The 17,558-nt window shown below is 31.8% G+C and overlaps 2 protein-coding genes and 1 long non-coding RNA gene across 3 annotated transcripts; 2 read left to right on the top strand and 1 right to left on the bottom strand.

Annotated features, from left to right (window-relative positions):
• The first annotated feature begins 1,207 nt into the window (after positions 1-1,207).
• LOC144845153 (uncharacterized) lies at positions 1,208-2,908 on the top strand. The gene is made up of 3 exons (XR_013612500.1): positions 1,208-1,244; positions 2,113-2,175; positions 2,869-2,908. It is a non-coding gene; the product is annotated as an uncharacterized LOC144845153 (long non-coding RNA).
• Positions 2,909-5,718, top strand: LOC144845152 (uncharacterized). Its single transcript, XM_078702305.1, has 3 exons — positions 2,909-3,117; positions 3,528-3,756; positions 5,309-5,718. The coding sequence occupies exons 1-3, from the start codon at positions 3,024-3,026 to the stop codon at positions 5,382-5,384; spliced, it is 399 nt and encodes a 132-aa protein (XP_078558431.1). The 5' UTR covers positions 2,909-3,023; the 3' UTR covers positions 5,385-5,718.
• A 7,185-nt stretch (positions 5,719-12,903) lies between these two features.
• LOC144845150 (uncharacterized protein F21D5.5-like) lies at positions 12,904-17,358 on the bottom strand. Its single transcript, XM_078702304.1, has 6 exons — positions 17,302-17,358; positions 16,392-16,673; positions 15,889-16,070; positions 15,210-15,533; positions 14,238-14,472; positions 12,904-13,666 (listed from the first exon to the last, which is right to left on the bottom strand). Exons 2-6 carry the CDS (start codon positions 16,663-16,665, stop codon positions 13,419-13,421), a joined length of 1,263 nt encoding a protein of 420 aa, XP_078558430.1. The 5' UTR covers positions 16,666-16,673; positions 17,302-17,358; the 3' UTR covers positions 12,904-13,418.
• Positions 17,359-17,558: the final 200 nt, after the last annotated feature.

Here is a 17,558-nt window from a genome sequence, read left to right as displayed (position 1 = left end):
TATATAGTCTTCCTTATTACAACTTATATTTAATTGATTTATATTTTTCATTCTGTATTTACTGTATGAAAAATGAATATTATACTTTTTTATTAAAGTTATATTGTCCCTTTGTCAAATTCCAAAAAAAAAAAAAAAAAAGATTTCGAAAAAAGTGGGTCATTTTGAAGTATCATAATATTTATTAACTTTCACCAAAAATTAGTAGGAAAAAAAATCATTTAACTGAAATACAGACGTTTTTTGGTTCAAAAAATAACTCGATCAAAACATATCTCATAATGCAACACGCTTATTTGGCTACTCTGTATGCATAATCATAAAACTTCCTCGCGATCTGTGTGAAAACACCTTCTCAACCGTGACAAGTTGTAAACAATCCTAATTAGCATCATGCATAATGTATACTCAAGGTTTGAAATCTTTGTTTACTTTCGCTCCAGACGATTTTCCAGACGAAATGTAATCAAATTAATTTAGCTGTTAATTACGTAAAATGTTTGTTTCTGGCTCAAATTTTCAACTTAAAGTGAATAACTTTAATATTACTTTGGTATGGCCAATTTAAATTTAGAATATTTTGACCTTCATTTTTTTGTATTCAAGGGACAATACATCTTGAATATACTAATATTACTAAAAATGGTTTTGTTAATCGTTTGCCTAAGTTATACCACTCACTCTGTAAAGTTGATGGATCTGTTGATATTTTTTTTGATTCACAAGGTTTTGTCTAATGTCAGTAATATCTAAATGTTGTCTTGTTATCTGTTGATTTTTGCTTATATTATATTATATTTTATGACTTTCAACCCTGTTAATGGTGACGTTTGGTCACTGTAGGGTGATGATGAAATAAAATAAAATAAAAATGTACAACTCTATTGATTAATAATAATATTTGAATAATTCCTATAATCATTAAACTACAAAAATTAATTTTCTTTTTAAAGAGCCAATAGATTATGGAGTAGATGTTTGTCTCGTTGCTGTTCGTAATACAAGTATAGAAGTTCAGTGGATATTTGAATCCAGTGATAAGCATCCATGTGATTTTATTATCAGCAACTTAGATACTAATTTAACAGATCTGGAAACTCTTCCAAAGTCAATTAACACATTCAGAAAGGATGATTTAATGGCGAATGCCCAGTATCATATCAGTTTGGATTGTTGTCCATGGTTCGTCAATGGAAGTAAATGCAATAATAGTATGAGGTCAAACATCTTGGAATTTCGACAAGGTATGCATGGTACAGTATAGTAAACACGGTTGACATTTGTTCGTGTATAAAAACATTTTTTTAAGCATCCTATTTTCTTAAAATTTTAATTTCTCATGTTTTTGGGCTCATACTCAATACAGACGAATACAAATGTTGATATTTTTTGTGGACCAATATAATTTCTTAAATCTTGGCTGTCCAGTGTTAAAATGACATTTTCGGAAGCGTCTATTGGTGCAGTCAACAGTGCCAGTGGCACTAAACCCCTTAGTTTCTTTTCGAAAAGAAGACCATCTCAAAAAGAAGCCTCCTCTTTGGTTTGGAAAAGTAATCTCAGAATGAAGCTCATCTCGAAATCTGAGCTTTTTTTTTCGAGATAGTATGAGCTTCTTTTCAAGATAAACTGTTTTGAATCAATTGTCGTGTTTATCATCAATATATTAATTACCTTACAATTCTCAATTAACTCAATAATCAAGCCTCATATGTCTATTGTTTTCCAATTTGATTGATTTGATTGCATCTTGTATCTTCTTCTTGTCTGCTTCTTTGGCAAATATGTAAAATTGGCAGGGAATCTCTAAAAATCCTGTTATTACGAATTAATAGACGCTTTACTATATAACTTTACAATAAAATTTAATGACAAAAAACAAGAAGATTGACGTTTCGGAACCATCATGAAAATGGTTCCATGATGGTTCCGAAACGTCGATCTTCTTGTTTTTTATCATTAAATTTTATTGTAAAATCCTGTTATTGTACTAGAAATTTACAAAATAAAAAAGCCCACCCAAGAGTCCTAAAAAAGAAGCCCATGAACTTCTTTGCAAAGTTTAACAGTATCATTTTGAATTAATTCTTAACCACTCTTCCATTTTTGTAGGCTCTTCAAGTAGTGATGAGATTGTGTGCACTAATGGTTATACACATTTTATTGTTGAATCAGGTATAATTGCTTTGATTATTTATCTAAACTACTTTACTACTACTTTAAACTGTTACCTTTATTCGTAATGACTGTGGGGAGGTTTCGCAACCTTACGATAACGATAACGAAAACAGATACTGTATGTCACACATTTGTGAAACTTTTGAACTGATCCCCACTTCATATCATATTCGTAAAGCGTATTCGTGTTGACGAATATCACCAGCCATATTCGTAACTACAAAACGAGTATAGTTCTTGATCTATTTTTGCACATTTTGCATTTGAATCGGGAATGATTCATGATTATTATATATTTATTGAAAGTAATTTACTAAAAGTAATTTACTAAAATGCTAGGTTAATTTTGATAAATAGCAGTCCTCACTTGCTTTGATGTTACGCTAGGCCTAGACAGCCAAGCAACACGTACCTGCGCTTCGCTCAAATTCACCGCAGTCTTTATTTTGGACAGCGACCTCAATATTGTTGCCATGCGAATCAGATTTTTACTGGCTTAGGAAAACGAATACGTGTGTGTGACGTATCCGTTTTCATTATCGTTATCGTATTCATAGCGTTGCGAAACCTCTCTATTGACATAAATTAACTTACTTTATTTGTTATAATTTTATAAAACATATACCATATGAAAATTGTCTTGTTTGGCAAAGATAAAATATTAACATTTCTTACTTTTCATTTTCACAGATTTCATCTATTTGCAATTATGTGCAGTAGTTAACGTAGATCACTTCACCTTAATCGAATGGCAGATATTTATAAAAAATGTCAACTGTAGCATTACTTATCAGTATTATGATGGAAAAGAGCAAGAAAAGCGTGTCAATCGTTCTGGTTACTTTATGGTGCCCTTTAAAGAATTAACCTTGTCAGTATATCTTGAGTGTCGTAGCAGAACAAATCGTACCTTTGTGTCTATGCTAACAGTTTATCCAGGTAATGAGATAATTTTTAAAAACTTGTAGCATTGATTTAACATTTGCCTTCCTCGGCCACAAATACAGCTGTTTCTACTAAGGCTGCTTTCACATCACGTCCGGATTCTGATTCGGTCTGACGCCCTGAGTAAAACTCCTATTAAGGGACTCCTTTGTTACCCAACAAAATTTTCCCTATATAGGCGTCTCCTGAATAGGACCATAAAAAACATATTTCCCCTATTTCATTTCATATGAGAATGTCCCCTTAATAGAGGTGGTGTTTCCTAAATATGGGTTCAGATTATGTATTTCCATTACATCTTGGGTCCTATAGGATTGCTGTTATGAGGTGCTTTCCCTTTTAATTTAATAAACAATTTTAAAAATTATTTCAATCTTTAAAAAAATATATTTTACTTGTTTTAGATATCACTACCGATGTGTGCTCTGGTATGGTGGACAACTCTCAAAATTTAACTACAAGGAACAGAATTGATGATGTTAAAAATGATGAACCAGCTAAGAATGGTTTAAACGAAGTAGCTGCAGCCATATTCATGGCCACTGCCTTTTTAGTACTAGTATTTCTGCTAATTTTGATAGGATATAAACAATATAGATATATGCACATACGTCGGGCACGTCGAGCAGATAGGTAAGAATGCTATGCTATGTAATTATTATTATGGCTGAAAATTGAAAGGCAGTTTTAGTGTTTTTAATTCTTCTTCCAAGGAAACAGCAATTGTACTATTAACATATATGGCGCTCATTTCTATAATACCGTATTTATTTGAATAAGGAGTGTTTTTACTTTTTTAGGGAGGGGATTTATACGTGGGAGGCGTTTATTCGGGAGAAGTGATAAAATACAAATTCTTGGTAAATTGTAGATCATGTCTATCAATGAATTCTACTACAAATAGAAATGTATTGTAATACAATATTGTGTATATATATGTGGCGGGGCATTTATTCGAGAAAATAAATGAAGGCCCCAGGGCATTTATTCAAGGGGAGGGGCATTTATTCAAGGGGAGCAGCATTTATTCAAAATGATGTTCTATTTGGGGCGTTTATTTAAGGGAGATGTTTATTCAAAGCATGGCATTTATTCGAAGCATTTATTCGAATAAAGACGGTAAGCTCATAATCAGTCATAGCATTGGTTGAAATAAAAAGTGTTATTGTTTTTTAAACTAATTATAGTCATCTAAATGTTACTCGTCAAATTGTTCCAGATTCTTGATCCAGCTAGGGAAAATGAGCTAAACGTCTTTCGCTTAGTTTATGAGATTGTCAGCTTGACATCTTTAGTACATTTTTAACTGCCTTTCTTTTCCTCAAATTTGGAGATAATCTGATTTTATTCCAGATCATGGATCAAAAAATATCAAAGAACCACTTCAAAGATGTATTGTCCCTTGAAACACAAAAAAATGAAGGTCAAAATATTCTAAATTTAAATTGGCCATATCAAAGTAATATTAAAGTTATTCACTTTAAGTCGAAAATTCGAGTCAAAAACAACAATTTTACGTAATTAAAAGCTAAATATTAATTAATTACATTTCGTCTGGAAAATCGTCGCGAGCGAAAGTAAACAAAGATTTCAAACCACGAGTATACATTATGCATGATGCTAATTAGGATTGTTTACAACTCTTCACGGTTGAGAAGGTGTTTTCACACAGGTCGCGAGGAAGTTTTATGAGTATGCATACAGAGTAGCCAAATAAGCGCGTTGCATTATGGGGTATGTTTTGATTGAAAACTTTGACTGGAAGTCAAAGTTATTTTTTGAACCAAAACACGTCTGTATTTCAGTTAAATGATTTTTTTTTCAACTAATTTTTGGTGAAAGTTAATAACTATTATGATACTTCAAAATGACCCACTTTTTTTCGAAATCTTTTATTTTTTATTTTTTTGGAATTTGACAAAGGGACAATACATCTTTAAGCTCTGTCTACACTATCAAACTTTATGTGACAAAAAATATAATGTGCCCATATATGGACATGATGATGTCATATCACTACCATATTTGGGTATATCACTACCATATTAATTTGGGTGCATCATACTTTTTTTGTCAAAATAGTTTGATAGTGTAGACAGAGATTAGTAAACTTGTTTTGACTTTTGTTTCCTTATTTTTGTATTTGTTATGGTGCTATTATTAAACCATTTTATTTTTTCAATAGGCCGTTATTAGCAGAAATGCAAGCAGATGACGAGGACGAAGAAGGAACCTCAAGAATGGCAGAAATAACGTTATAATCGTTTGTTGGTCAAGGATGTTATTCCACGTCCTTGGTTTTAACCAGTAATGTTAAGTTTAAACATTGTGCCACGGTTATACAGGTTTTATACATCTTCAAGTTCAAGCAAGTGTACCTTCCCACACAAGCGATTGGGTCAGTATATCAAGTCTGTAGGAAGGATTTTTACAGGGCACTTTTTTTCCACAAAAAGCGGCAGAAATTGTCATAAGTAACGTTTAAATATGGTGTCACGGTTATACAGGTTTTACACATCTTCGAGTTCAAACCAGAGTACCTTCCCACCCATGAAATCTACAATTGGGTCAGTATACCAATTTTTTACAGGCCCCTTTTTTCCACAAAAGGGACAAAAATCATCAGAAGTTACTGTAAGTTAGTAAGCATGTGAAGGCGTGTGGCTCAGTGTATTGGACGTTGAACTACTGATCGTGAGATCGTGGTTCGAATCCAACTCTCATCATATTGCTTGTATCCTTTAGGCAAAACACTTTAGTTACATTTGCCTCTCTCCACTCAGGTGTATAAAATGCCTACCGGTTAGATCAAGACACAACTTTGCACTGATTACTAGCTGCATTATTATAGGAGTATGTTTCCATACGTGTTTGATCCAAAAAATAATTGGGGTAATAATGTTCAGCGCATTGAGAGCTTGCTTATATGCGCTATATAAGAATTAACTATTATTATTATATTTATCATTAATTTTACTGCTAGTCTCTAGCTTAAAAAGGGCACTTTTGGAAAAAGGGGTTTGTTAGAACTTTGACAGGCCTGGATATGTAACAAAAGCAAACGTATTTAGCTCATTTTTTGGTAGCTAATTCATGTGGTAATGTGACACAATAGAAAATGTTGTTGCATATGCATATTTCCTTTAAGTAAACAAATAGTTTTATCAATTTTAATTTTTGCTACAAGGTATGCTTGAAATTTATTTATTCATTACTGTTTGTTTAAGCTTATTTATGGTATAAATATTATTTTAGCAAATTATTTTAAAACAAAAACAATCTTCTGTATAAAATTGAATTTAAATGTTTAGACTTTCTAAGTTGAGTATTAAGATACGAAAAATGAAAGGAAAATGTAAGCTAAGAAACAAATAATTTGTTAGTGATCCACGAGGTGACACTAACCATTGAAACATGTGTTTCAAGGAAGTAGAGAGGTTCACAAAATGCATTTTTTAGCTTTCTTTTAGATTTTTTATTTGCATGCCTGTGAAACAAGGCAATCTAAAATTGAAATCTAAATATGAAATATAAAAAATAATGTGACATTTTGACCAACGTTTATCCAATATTGTGCATAAAATGTTGTATTTTTAGGAATTGCAAAATATTGTTTAGTGATACAGTCAACTCTCTGTAATTAAAAAAATCCATAATTCTTCCCAAAACCAATATTTTCTTACAGTTTAAACGGTGCCAAATTCTTTCGCATTTACACTGTATACACAATGAAATTAAACAATACAGAAACTAACCTTCCTGGGCCAGTCCAATAGTGTCCAGATTAGTAGGAACATATATACCTCTAGGTTCCTTTGTTTTTTAAATCAATCTATTGGCTCTTTCTACACTATCAAACTTTATGTGATTATGTGATTGTGATGTGCCTATATATGGACATGATGACATCATATCACTACCATATTTAAACATATCACTACCATATTTAAACATATCACTACCATATTTAAACATATCACTACCATATTTAAACATATCACTACCATATTTAAACATATCACTACCATATTTATACATATCACTACCATATTTAAACATATCACTACCATATTTAAACATATCACTACCATATTTAAACATATCACTACCATATTTAAACATATCACTACCATATTTAAACATATCACTACCATATTTAAACATATCACTACCATATTTATACATATCACTACCATATTTAAACATATCACTACCATATTTAAACATATCACTACCATATTTAAACATATCACTACCATAAGGCACATAACACATTTTTTGTCAAACTAGTTTGATCAGGGAGATGCTCCCTGGTTTTGATATTCTAGACAGAGCTTAATAATGAAAGTGGCCAAAATCAATGCAAAATATTTAGAAAAAAAATGAATATAAATTTTCATCATCCATATCATCAATGCAATTTTATACTATATTGCATTGTCCTTTGATAAAACATTTCCATCTTTTTTCATTTTGAAAACTATATATATTTTTCATATTTATTTTAATGTAAATATACATTTTAGTGAGTCATCTCTAATTGAATTTCTTATGTGATTGGTACTACTACTAATTAAGAAATTACAGTAGTATTCTATCCTGTAATTTATTATTGTATTTATGGTGCAATTTTTCAAGCAACAGTTTTTATTTTAAAAGTATTTTACATTTTTTTCCTTTTAAAGCTTGGTTCCCATGTGGACCCAACTCAAAGACATAAATCGCCCTGCCAGTAAGTTGATCATCTGAACTGCCGCTTATGATTGGTCAACTTGCTTGCATAAGTCGTTGTGTTGCGTTGGGAACCGAGCTTAAGTTTGGAGGTGCATTTAAGAACTATTGATTGTCAATGTCAGATAAGCAAAGACAAGGAAAGAAATTTTTTTTAAGTAATTGTGATAACTTTCGTTCACTTTACTATCAAATATTATATTATATTATAATAATTTTTGAAATGATATCACCATAAATGGGCGCCTTGGCGTCCTCTTTGTCTGATTGATTATATCAATTAGCTCAACAATTATAGCCAGTATACTTTGGTGCTCTTATTGAAAACATTGAAATTACTAATATATTTTTTGGTGTTTTAATTTGAGAGAGGATTGCAAGATGGAAAGAAATTTAGAAATATATATTTTTTTTACCAAACAATATATTATATCTGGTAAATTTAAATTGGTTTTAATGTCAATGGTAACCTCCGATTAGAGACCGCTTACTTTTGCCAAATGATTACAAAATATAGCTATTATTTAGGTAAAGGGATTCCAATATGAGAACAAAACTCCGAAAATAACAATATTCTGGTCACAAAAGTCTTTAATTACATTGACATTATTTTTTAAAATCATGTCATCTTTTTATGGTCCTGTAAATATGATTTTTATATTTGCAATATTTTTTATCCGTGTAACTATTATGATCTTTTTGCACACTTTTTTTAACTGATCTGAAGTCAACTAATCTGAGATATTGAAATATATGAGTACTGTAGATTGTATTCACTTGATATGGCTGCCAGTACTAAGTATGCTAGAATGACCAATCTTTTTTATTGCAATTTTAAACCAACTGGTGGTAAAGGAGAATCTATATCTATAAAATACATTAGGAGCTCAGCACTTTTTATTAGGCCCAGAGTCTGCATTCACCAATCTACAAAAATGTGGGATATTACCAGAAATAAGTATTTCACTTAAGCAAAAACATTTTTAAGAATATCCCTTAAGTGGTATATACTTAGATAGGGGTTGGGGTTCGTTAGTTTAAATGATATACAGCCACTGGACCTTCGCTATTTCAAAATCTTGCAACTGGCACTTGGTAAACGGGTTGCTATAGCTAAGATAAAGTACCATTATTATATTCTAATATTCATTATACTTTCTAAATTATTTAAATTTGCCTAATAGTAAGAAAAGTAAATTATTTCTTTCGAACCTGTATTGTTATACGTTTAGCTTATGCCAAATATTTTTTTAAAAATTACTTGATAACAGAATATATCATGGTGGCTAAATGTACACTCAGTATAACAGATTATTAGGAAATATTTGATTACAACACCCACCCCTATATGTAGAGGCTGAACCTCAATATTATCGCTTAAAATTGTATATTGTTGTGTATCCAGGGTTTTCAAATGACTGCATTCATGATTGCGGCTAAGGTGTACATTTATGATCTGGCTTTCACGTCAGAATATGGTCAACACATGAGTTGGAATTATTGCACCAAACTATTGAACAAAATTGTCGATACTTGGGCACCCCTTTCTCAATGCCACTGTCGATGAGTTACATATTAGCTATGTCCATCTCAGTGATTGTACATTAGTCTGTACAATATTGAATTTTAGGCGTGTATGGAACATTGCGAAAACTTTAAGATGTAACTCATAATTAACTTCAACTTTGTAAGGGAATGGTGTACTCTTGTTATCATGTACTGAAGCATATGCTGCAATGATAAATAAAAACAAAACAACATTGTTATTTGAATGAATTACATAATAATATTAACGGTGCTTATTAAAATTTTGTAAATAAAAACATTTTTAAATTTCATTTTAAGTTTTTAAATTGAAGTAATGTTCATATTATGTATCATTTTTTGTTGTCTGTGTAAACATAAAAGGTTGTTTCAAGGGTTTAAAAGGTTGTAATTACATGCAAATACATGCAAAATGTTGAGAATTAAGAATTAAATTAGCATAATTGTTAACTATTTCATATCAATTAGCATAATTGTTAACTATTTCATATCACAGATGTGTACAAAAAAAGAGGTGAACACGAACAATATTCTCTTATGTTTTAATATTTCAAAATAAGTTTTAATTTTCATAGGCTTACATCTGGATAATGATGTTTATTTAAATTTGTAATCCTGTTTTTTAAAAGAAAGAAAAATACTTTGTTTTTTAACAACAGTGTGTGTTTTGAAAAGAATCTTTAAAAAAATTATTTTGTATGAAGATGGTTGTTATGTAAAATGTTATTTATGTATTAGGTTGTCCATTAATCAACTAATATTCAATTTGTTTGAGATACTTATTGGATAATTTTGGGTAACTTTTTTTTTATTTTTGAAGGCATTTTCAGGGTTTTTATAGAATTTCAGCATTACTGAATTAAGGCATACCTTTATGGTTTACAGTTGTATACCTCAATAGTACTATATAAGAATCATGGATTCAGGCCTTGTCTTTTGAAAATTATAGGTGTGCTACAAATTGCACTCCTCAATACATTCAGGGGTGCTGTAGGTGTGCTGTTTGTACGTTGGTGTGTAGAAGTTTACCAAATTTAAGCGTGTTGTAAATCGCACTCCTCAAGGGCATTTTAAGAGTGTGTTAGGTGAGTGATCGCACTCGCTCGCCTTAAAAGACAATGCCTGATGGATTGGTCAGATGGTTCCCTGAAATTATACTGGACATTCAGCACATTCAGCAAAAAAAAGTAATTCTCTGGTTGGACTTTTCGCTAGCGTTCTCAATTTTACTAAGTATCCAGTACAAACATTAATATGTAAAGATAGTAGTGCAAAATATCTGACAAATTAACTTTTTTCCTGATGTCAAGAAAATTTGCAGTAGTTAAATAATCAAGTTAAAACTGGTTTCCATAGCATCACTATGTATAGGCCTATTGCTCCATTGTGTGAGAAGTTTGCTTTGGACTGATTTTTATGTAGCATGGTAGCAATTCTATTGAAACTGGGCTTTAGAGCCATTGACAAGGTACTTTCCGTTATAAAATTAGTACGATTCACATACACGGTATTCTATTTATATTGCCAGATACCATAGGCTATTCATTATTCAAGTTGTTGATACCTTGGGTATTCAAATTGATTATTCCATACACTATGTCTTAAGCTCCGTCTACACCATCAAACTAGTAGTGATATACCCAAATATGGTAGTGATATGACATCATCATGTCCATTGTCCATATCACACTTTTTTTTTGTCATAAAGTTTGATAGTGTAGACAGAGCTTAAAATACGAATAACAAGACTATTCTTGAAGATTATTGATAATGTAATATGATGACAATTTACAATCAACTCTCTTGAAACCAGACTTTCTAAAAACAATCATAATATCCTGAAATTCTTTTATATCTACAAATTTAAAAACAACAGACATATTCAACCAGCTCAAGAATATTGTTCCTTAAAATTCAATTTTAAAAAGTTTGTATTATTTGTTTATACGTTGATTGTTTATTAATTACATACAGTACACATTAAGTACATTGTACTGTCCCTTTAAGATTAAGAATAATCATCATAAATACAGTACTGTATCCTTTAATTAAATTCTATAATATCAACAAATACACATTTTGAGCCGCCAGCCTAAGAATGTCTAGTTCAGAAAGAGTTTGACTTAACAGGCCTGTTGTTCCTTCAAAATTCCATTTTAAAAAGATGTATTTGTTTTTACTGTACCTTGGTTGTATTAGTGGTATTTGTACATTGTACTGTCACTTTAGAATAAATTTTATTTACAATGTTAAATCATGAAGTTGGGTTTTAATTCTAAAATTAAAATAAAATGCTTATTTCAAAACGAAAATGAAGTAATTTCTTTCATTGATGATAATTTTACTAGTTGCTTTTATTAATAGAATTATGTCATTTTTTAAAGAAAATATTAATACCATATTATGATGTTTAAATTGTTCCGCTTCTCAATATTGTTAAATGTACTATATTAAATATTACTATATGTATCTAAATCAAATATTTAAGTACAGTACATTCGTATGTAAATATATGTTGAATGTAAATAATTAAAAGGACATTTCAAATTTGTCTTGCTGTATATTTTTGTTTGAAGATTATGTAGTTACAAAATAAGGGTGTACTGATTTTGACGTGGGGAGGGGCACATATTAGGGAGGGGCACTAAGAAGGTGGAACTAAAGTTGAGAACATTTGAACAGATACCATATCTGCAATGCCAAAGTGTATGGACAGAAATCAGGTTTTGTGTTCACTTGTTTTGAAACTAAGAAAACAGAAATAGGGGTTAAATTTTGCTTTCAAGAGACACAACTTTTCTACTTCAGAACAGGAGGATACACCCTTCCAGAGGGCCCAGTACAGGATGACCTTGATGGCCATCAGTAGACATTGCCCTACTCTTTTTTAATATGGTAAGCTCTTTATTGTGGACATGTACAATGTATATATACAGGACCAACAGCTTTACTTCTCATCAGAAGGATCGGGCAATGAGAATAAACTTAAACTATGGTGTATCATGCCTCGGGATACAAGCAAGTTTGACAAGTCCCGAACCAATGCTTCTGGCATGCTAGCATGATATCCCTTGCCATTATGCCACCTTTCCATTAATACAATGAATAGATGGCACAGCTTTAAACTGGCTTTATACGATTAGCTGATTTGTGGCAGCCATAGGGAACATTTCATGTTATCTCTGTCTACGCTATCAAACTATTTGACAAAAAAGTGTGGTGTGCCCAAATATGGTAGTGATATGCCTGAATATAGTACTGATATGAACCACCATATATAGGCACATCATATTTTTTTTGTCACATAAAGTTTGATAATTTTGAATTCTTATCCCTTTTTCAATTACATCAAATTTGTAGTAGTGTAGTAGTTTTGTTGCTTAAAAACTAAAAGTCAAATAATTGCAATGAAATAAATATTTAAAAATATCTAATATTTATTAAAAGCTGAAAGACAATTGTTCTATACAATTACACATTAATGAAACATTTAATAAAAACCCTCAATATATACTAGTATATTAAATTAAACTATATAATATAGCATTATTTAAAATTCATCACAATAGTTAATTGCAAAAACATTTCTACTATTTCACTGACTTCACATGTTAGAATCCAGCCAGAAAATGTATATATTTTAAAAACTTTCTGTTCTACCTTTATTTCAGATAATTTTAAATCCATATCAGTTACCCTTCACAATGATATATACACAGTAAAAGAAATACCCACACCAGGTACCTGTCCCTCCACCTCCCCCCACCCACCACCATCTAGTTCCAGAATGATTGAGACAGTAGCTAAGTATACAAAAGAAAAACTACTACTATCATACCATACATAAATAATACATAATTAAGTATAAATCCCAAAACCTGAATACTTATAATTAAGACTTTCATAAAATCATAATCATTTTTTTTATATCCTTTAAAAACACACTTTGAGTGCGACCTCAGAAAAGTTGGAAGTACTGTTGCCTAATAATAAATGCCAAAAAAACAAAAAAACCCAATTTAATAATCTGTCCATTGCAGAAATAACTTTTTATGATACTCATCTTGAAAATGAGGCAAAAAAGTTAAGCGAAAAATCTCGTCTATACCCTCTGATTTCTTTGGTTCGTCAAATTTTTTCTTATACATGTTATACGCCACGTTAGGAATTCGACGCACTGCACTTTTAGTATAGTTTTGTCTGACGTAGTTTAGATGCTTGGCTAGTTCCACGGGCACATCCATGACAACGCATCTTACTCCATAACCTGAAATGAAAGTTGTATTGCGATGTAGAGTGAAAGGTATGACTATAATTTAAAGATGGACTGTCCCACAAAACATGAAAAAAATCAAAATTTGAAAATAATTATTTCGTTTATATTATAAAAAAGATGAAATAAACAGTTACATTTAACCATAAACCCATTGACTTCCAGAGGCAATGGGGTTTCTGATTGACCAAAAGGTAAATCATTTTTTTTTAAACGATATGGTGATAACATGATGTCTAGAAATACAAGCACAGATCACAGACATTAGGGACTTTACGAAGCATGACGGTTAGGGGAGGACAACAAATATCCTGTCTTTGCTAGAGCGTAAAATCATATACAGTCAACATAGCTGTTTTATTAGTTACACACGAATCTAAAATATCTCTCTCCTCCCTCCCCTGTCTCGCGGCGTGGGGACCTTCTGAATCGCTTGTCTCTGGTGATACAGCATAGGCCTACCCTTCCTAGCTAGTTATAGGGGCCTTGCATTCAAACGCCGCTTTTAACATATTAGTTAGTTGATATATTATTATCAAACCATCGTCACATGAAATAAACTAACCATTTTTCTTAGCAACTTGAATGTAAGCCTCCCTGGTCACTGATGATGGATTGGTATTGTCAATAACAACACTTTTGCCCTCTTTAATTGAATCAGAGGCAAGGGCGAGGCATTTGGCTTGGGTCTTCAGCGTGTCTTGGTTTACTCGTACATAGCCATGTTTCTCAAGGTAGTTTCTATAAAAGGCACTTTTCCCACAAGCTGGTGGTCCTACCATAATGATTAAGTCTTTATCCTTCAAAAATAAGAAGTTTATAATTACTATACACCTAACAATTAATTATTTATAACCACATACACACATTAATAACCAACATCTTATCAACACTTTTGCAACTGCCCAATTTTTCATAATTTGTGTAGAATGCTATTTAATTGCAATGCCGATTTCCTAGCATGTGAGTTGGCCAGGTGGAAATTTTTCGGAATATCTCACTATACTCTCCACACCAATTGATCTTCTCTTTTCCCCGCCCCACAACTTTTAAGCTAAAAAAGGGGCTTTTAGGAAAAGTTTTTGGAGAGGGGGAAAGACCCTCTTTCCCAACATCCTAAATCTGTTGCTCAAGCTGTTCACTCAGTTCTATAGTGATCTAATATGAGGGCGTGTGGTGCAGTGTGTTGTGATCGTGAGATTGTGGTTCGAATCCAACTCTTGCCATATTGCTTGTATCCTTAGGCAAGACACTCTATTTACATTTGCCTCTCACCACCCAGGTGTATAAAATGGGCACCGGTTAGATCAAGACACAACTTTGCGTTGATCACTAGCTGCATTATGGGAGTATGGTACAGGTTTGATCCAAAAAATGACCGGGGTAATAATGTGCTATGTAAATCGCCTTTGAGCATGATTATTCACGAAAAGGGCACTATAGAAATGTGATAATTATTATTAATAATGACCAGATGATGAAATGATTGAAGTAACAATAAACATATAATAAATATATAATATAATATTATATTTACCTTTGGTTCAACAGCATCTATTTTCTTAACATCAAGATGCTTTTTTGGATCAATTGACCGCCACTCAAATTCAGTCGGACTCTCATCTAGAAAATATTCTTCAGGAGTTTGAAATTTGATCCCTACATTTGCAGCAAACATTCGATCACTTGCGGAAAAGTCTTTAGGTTTACCAGGAGACCACGCCTTGGGTCTTCCTGCTGCGTCACCGATGTAGAAGGATTCATTTAAATCTACTAAGATGTTTTCATTATTTTCGGTCATGGTTTCCCAGAGCACTGTGCTTGGTTTTCTATAGTGGCTTTCGCTGGTTGATACAAAAACCTGAAATAAATATATATACTTATTTATTCATACTTTATACTGTCTTCTTAAAGGTCCCAGTACACAATGATACAGAATTAAAATGTACCATTGATAAAATGTACCAATAATTGATTCTGTAGTTAACCCTACAAACAGTTAGTTATGTTTCCTTGGTCATTTTAAGGGTTTTCCAGCTAGATTTTGTAGCTAACTTTGCTATTTTTTACTTGCTGTATACACAAATTTGATATTTTTTCCAGGTCTCTCCGTTAACCACCATCTTCGAGAATTCTTACTCTGATGTTTTTATAAATTAGAAATCTGAAAAAATGTTAACAAGTTAATGAAACATAAGCATAAGGAACTACATTACCTGAATAGGAATGTCAATGGCTGAAATGATATCTTCACATTTTGTCTTAAAATGCTTAATATTGGTGTGTTGTTTTTCAATCCCACGTTGATTAGTAAAGATCACAACTTTGTAACCATCATGATGAATATTTTGTAACTTTGGTATAATTTCATCATTCATAAATTGCCAGTCTTTTGGACCTAAAAAGTAGGAAAAATTTGTCAGAAAATGTCAATATACAGTAGAAGCCCTATTAACTGAATAGAGGGTGGCCCATATCTTCCCTTGCTCATAAAAAAGTATCCCCTGAATAGGGGTGTCCCAAAGGAGTTAGACTGTAGTTTTTCAATCGATCTACGCAGAGGTAAGGTACACAGTACAATTATTTTTAATAATGTATGGGGAAATAGCTGTGTTTTTTATTTTGACAATGTTGTATAGAGACTTTAATGTACTGAATTATATGTTAAATTAGGAAATAACAATTAAAATAACAATATACCCTTTTGTAGTCAAATTACCTGTAGGCCATTTGCGACCACTTTTTGGATGTATTAACGTGTAATCAAGATCAAATCCCGCAATTTTACTCGATCCAGAAATACCTGGTCCATTGTACATTAAAACCGGTGTCAAACCTTTATCAGATGGCTGGCCTAGGTCTGTCCAATGTGCACTATCATGGTCGACATCATCCTGTGAAACCTTCCCGCCTTTTTTAGATTTTTTACGAGTGTCTGTTTGGTTGCCTGTTGAATCTGCCGTATTAGGTTTTTTTCTTTTCCCAGTTGACATTGCTTGAGCTTGGACAAAAAGTATAAAATATAAGTTATTAATATATTTTACAGCTTTACTTACTTCAAGTAGAGGGATGACGCTGTTGGCATGATCAAATGCTGGATGGATCACCCTCAATAAATATAGTTAAAATAAAATTTAAATAAATAAATAGTAATTAAAAGTTTTATTTAGGCATGGTCAACCCGTGCATCTGTAGATTAGCTAGTACTGTACATTATGTTAGTACGTCATCATTGACATTACATTATTATCAGGAAGTACATTATGAGACCATATAGACCATGTTAATTCCACTGCTACTATATACTGCTAGCTAGCCATGTATTTCAATAAAGGGTTCAGGTGCCAGAACCTGCATAGGCTAGCCTCCCTAGTCTACTACACTAGCTATCTACAGAAGGCTAAAAAGGAAGGAATGTAGGCTTACTTTCTATTAAAAATAAAATGGCATAGAATGCAAGGCCTAGTCTAGCTAGCTGCTAGGTCCTAACTTAGAACTAACATGGGCTTTATTTATTTAGCCATAATAAAACAAAAATTTGTTGATTAATATTTATATAAGTAATTTAACTATTTGAGTATTAGGTGCAACATATTATTGTTGAAATAAACCAACGAAATTAGCAGTACCGAAATGTGAAACCAACAGTTTATCCTGCACAGCTTTGTAAACAACCCTCCGCAACATCGACAACATCCAGGGGTCGTTTTAATAGACTCTATAAACAGCCGTTATGTGGGTATGTACGGAATCACTAAACAAACTTTGCTATTTTTCATATTTGATATTTTCATTGATGATATTTTCTTTAAATTTACAGACGCATGTCAAATAAAAGAATAATAAAAGAACTAGAGTACAAAAATCGTTTAAATCTATTGGATTT

This window comes from Antedon bifida, chromosome 6, assembly GCF_963402885.1.
Source record: "Antedon bifida chromosome 6, ecAntBifi1.1, whole genome shotgun sequence".
Lineage (NCBI taxonomy): Eukaryota > Metazoa > Echinodermata > Crinoidea > Comatulida > Antedonidae > Antedon > Antedon bifida.
Note: the sequence above shows the minus strand (reverse complement) of the source record. Positions and strands in the feature narration are given on the sequence as shown.

Bases quoted from the DNA above. Each gene is read 5' to 3' on its own strand.
- LOC144845152 (XM_078702305.1), top strand. From the start codon at position 3,024: ATGGTGCCCTTTAAAGAATTAACCTTGTCAGTATATCTTGAGTGTCGT. The intron at 3,118-3,527 runs GTAATGAGATAA...TACTTGTTTTAG, and splicing joins TATGCTAACAGTTTATCCAG to ATATCACTACCGATGTGTGC. The intron at 3,757-5,308 runs GTAAGAATGCTA...TTTTTTCAATAG, and splicing joins CGGGCACGTCGAGCAGATAG to GCCGTTATTAGCAGAAATGC.
- LOC144845150 (XM_078702304.1), bottom strand. From the start codon at position 16,665: ATGTCAACTGGGAAAAGAAAAAAACCTAATACGGCAGATTCAACAGGC. The intron at 15,534-15,888 runs GTAATGTAGTTC...TATTTATTTCAG, and splicing joins CCATTGACATTCCTATTCAG to GTTTTTGTATCAACCAGCGA. The intron at 13,667-14,237 runs GTTAGTTTATTT...CTTTCATTTCAG, and splicing joins TCAAGTTGCTAAGAAAAATG to GTTATGGAGTAAGATGCGTT.